Source organism: Leptosomus discolor, chromosome 2 (genome assembly GCF_034619465.1).
Source record: "Leptosomus discolor isolate bLepDis1 chromosome 2, bLepDis1.hap2, whole genome shotgun sequence".
Lineage (NCBI taxonomy): Eukaryota > Metazoa > Chordata > Aves > Leptosomiformes > Leptosomidae > Leptosomus > Leptosomus discolor.
The window spans coordinates 126783103-126784163 of record NC_141392.1 but is presented as its reverse complement, the minus strand read 5'-3'; the positions used below and the strand labels follow the sequence as shown (position 1 = coordinate 126784163).

Here is a 1061-nt window from a genome sequence, read left to right as displayed (position 1 = left end):
GCCTCATTCTCCCTCTCGCTTTGTTTGGCCAGAGCGCACCGGCCCCGCCTGGCGAGGGGTTTGCGGCGTGGGACGCCGGGGTCTGCCGCCACCTCCCCGGCAGCTTCGGTGTGAGGAGCCCGGGCTGGACGACCCCCTCGGCGCCCCGGCAGCGGGGCAGAGCCACGCGCCCCGGTGTTTTGTTCGTGCTTGGGCCTTGATTAGCAGCGCGGCGGCCGGACAATTAAAATGCAGCGGTAAGCGTCCCCCCTGCCCCGTCAGCACGGCTGAGCCGGGCGCCCTGCGCTGGCGGCACGGGCCGGGGGGCTGCCGAGCATGGCGGGGCTGCACTCCGGACCCTCGCGTCCCCGTCCCCCTCCTCATCGCCGCTGCCTGGTCCCTGGGGACCCGGTGCCTGCAAAGCTGGGCCGGCACTTGCCCAAGTGCCGAGGCAGCTGCGTGCCAAGCCCTGCGCCGGAGCAGCTTGCCGGGAATTGGGCTAAAGTCTTATTTTTATCGATTTTTTTTGTTTGTTTATTTTTGGCAGAGCGTGCAAACCGGCCGGGTTTTGCACCTGCCTTGGGTGCGCCCATCACCCAGCGTCAGGGCTGGGGCAAGCAGCGGGGGGCCGGCATCTGCCCCGGCCGGAGGGTTGCCGCGAGCGTCGCCTTCCCTGTCATTACGCCGGGGCGTGCTCGGCGCTGCCGCGTCGGCCTTTGAAGCCCAGCGTGGCGTTTTGGCGGGGCGGAAAGGAGCTGGGTGGCACCGCGTGCCCCGGCGGGCGTCCCCTTGCCATACCGGCAGCTCCGGCTGCCCCACCTCACCGCCGGCGGCCGGGACGTGCCGGTGCTCGCGGTGACGTGTGCCGGAGCGGGGTCAGGGGTGCTCCCCGCCGGGCTCGCACGCGTGGCGAGGAGTCGGGGTGCGGCTGGCACGGTGACACCTGAATTCAGCCCAGGTCCCTGCGGCTGCCGGCGCGGGTTTCGGCAAAGGGGAAGCCATGGTTGCACCGAGGCGCGGGGCACCGATGCCAGCAGCCTGCCGGGAAGCGCGGTGGAATCCCAGGGGGGCGAGGGGTGGGA

General features: G+C 71.1%; 1 protein-coding gene across 1 annotated transcript in view; it reads left to right on the top strand.

Annotated features, from left to right (window-relative positions):
- Window positions 1–228: 228 nt before the first annotated feature.
- MAPRE3 (microtubule associated protein RP/EB family member 3) overlaps window positions 229–1061 on the top strand; it is a 4809-nt gene continuing 3976 nt past the window's right edge. The window contains 1 exon segment of the mRNA XM_086461748.1: window positions 229–236. Within this exon segment, the coding sequence (XP_086317874.1) occupies window positions 229–236 (8 nt within the window).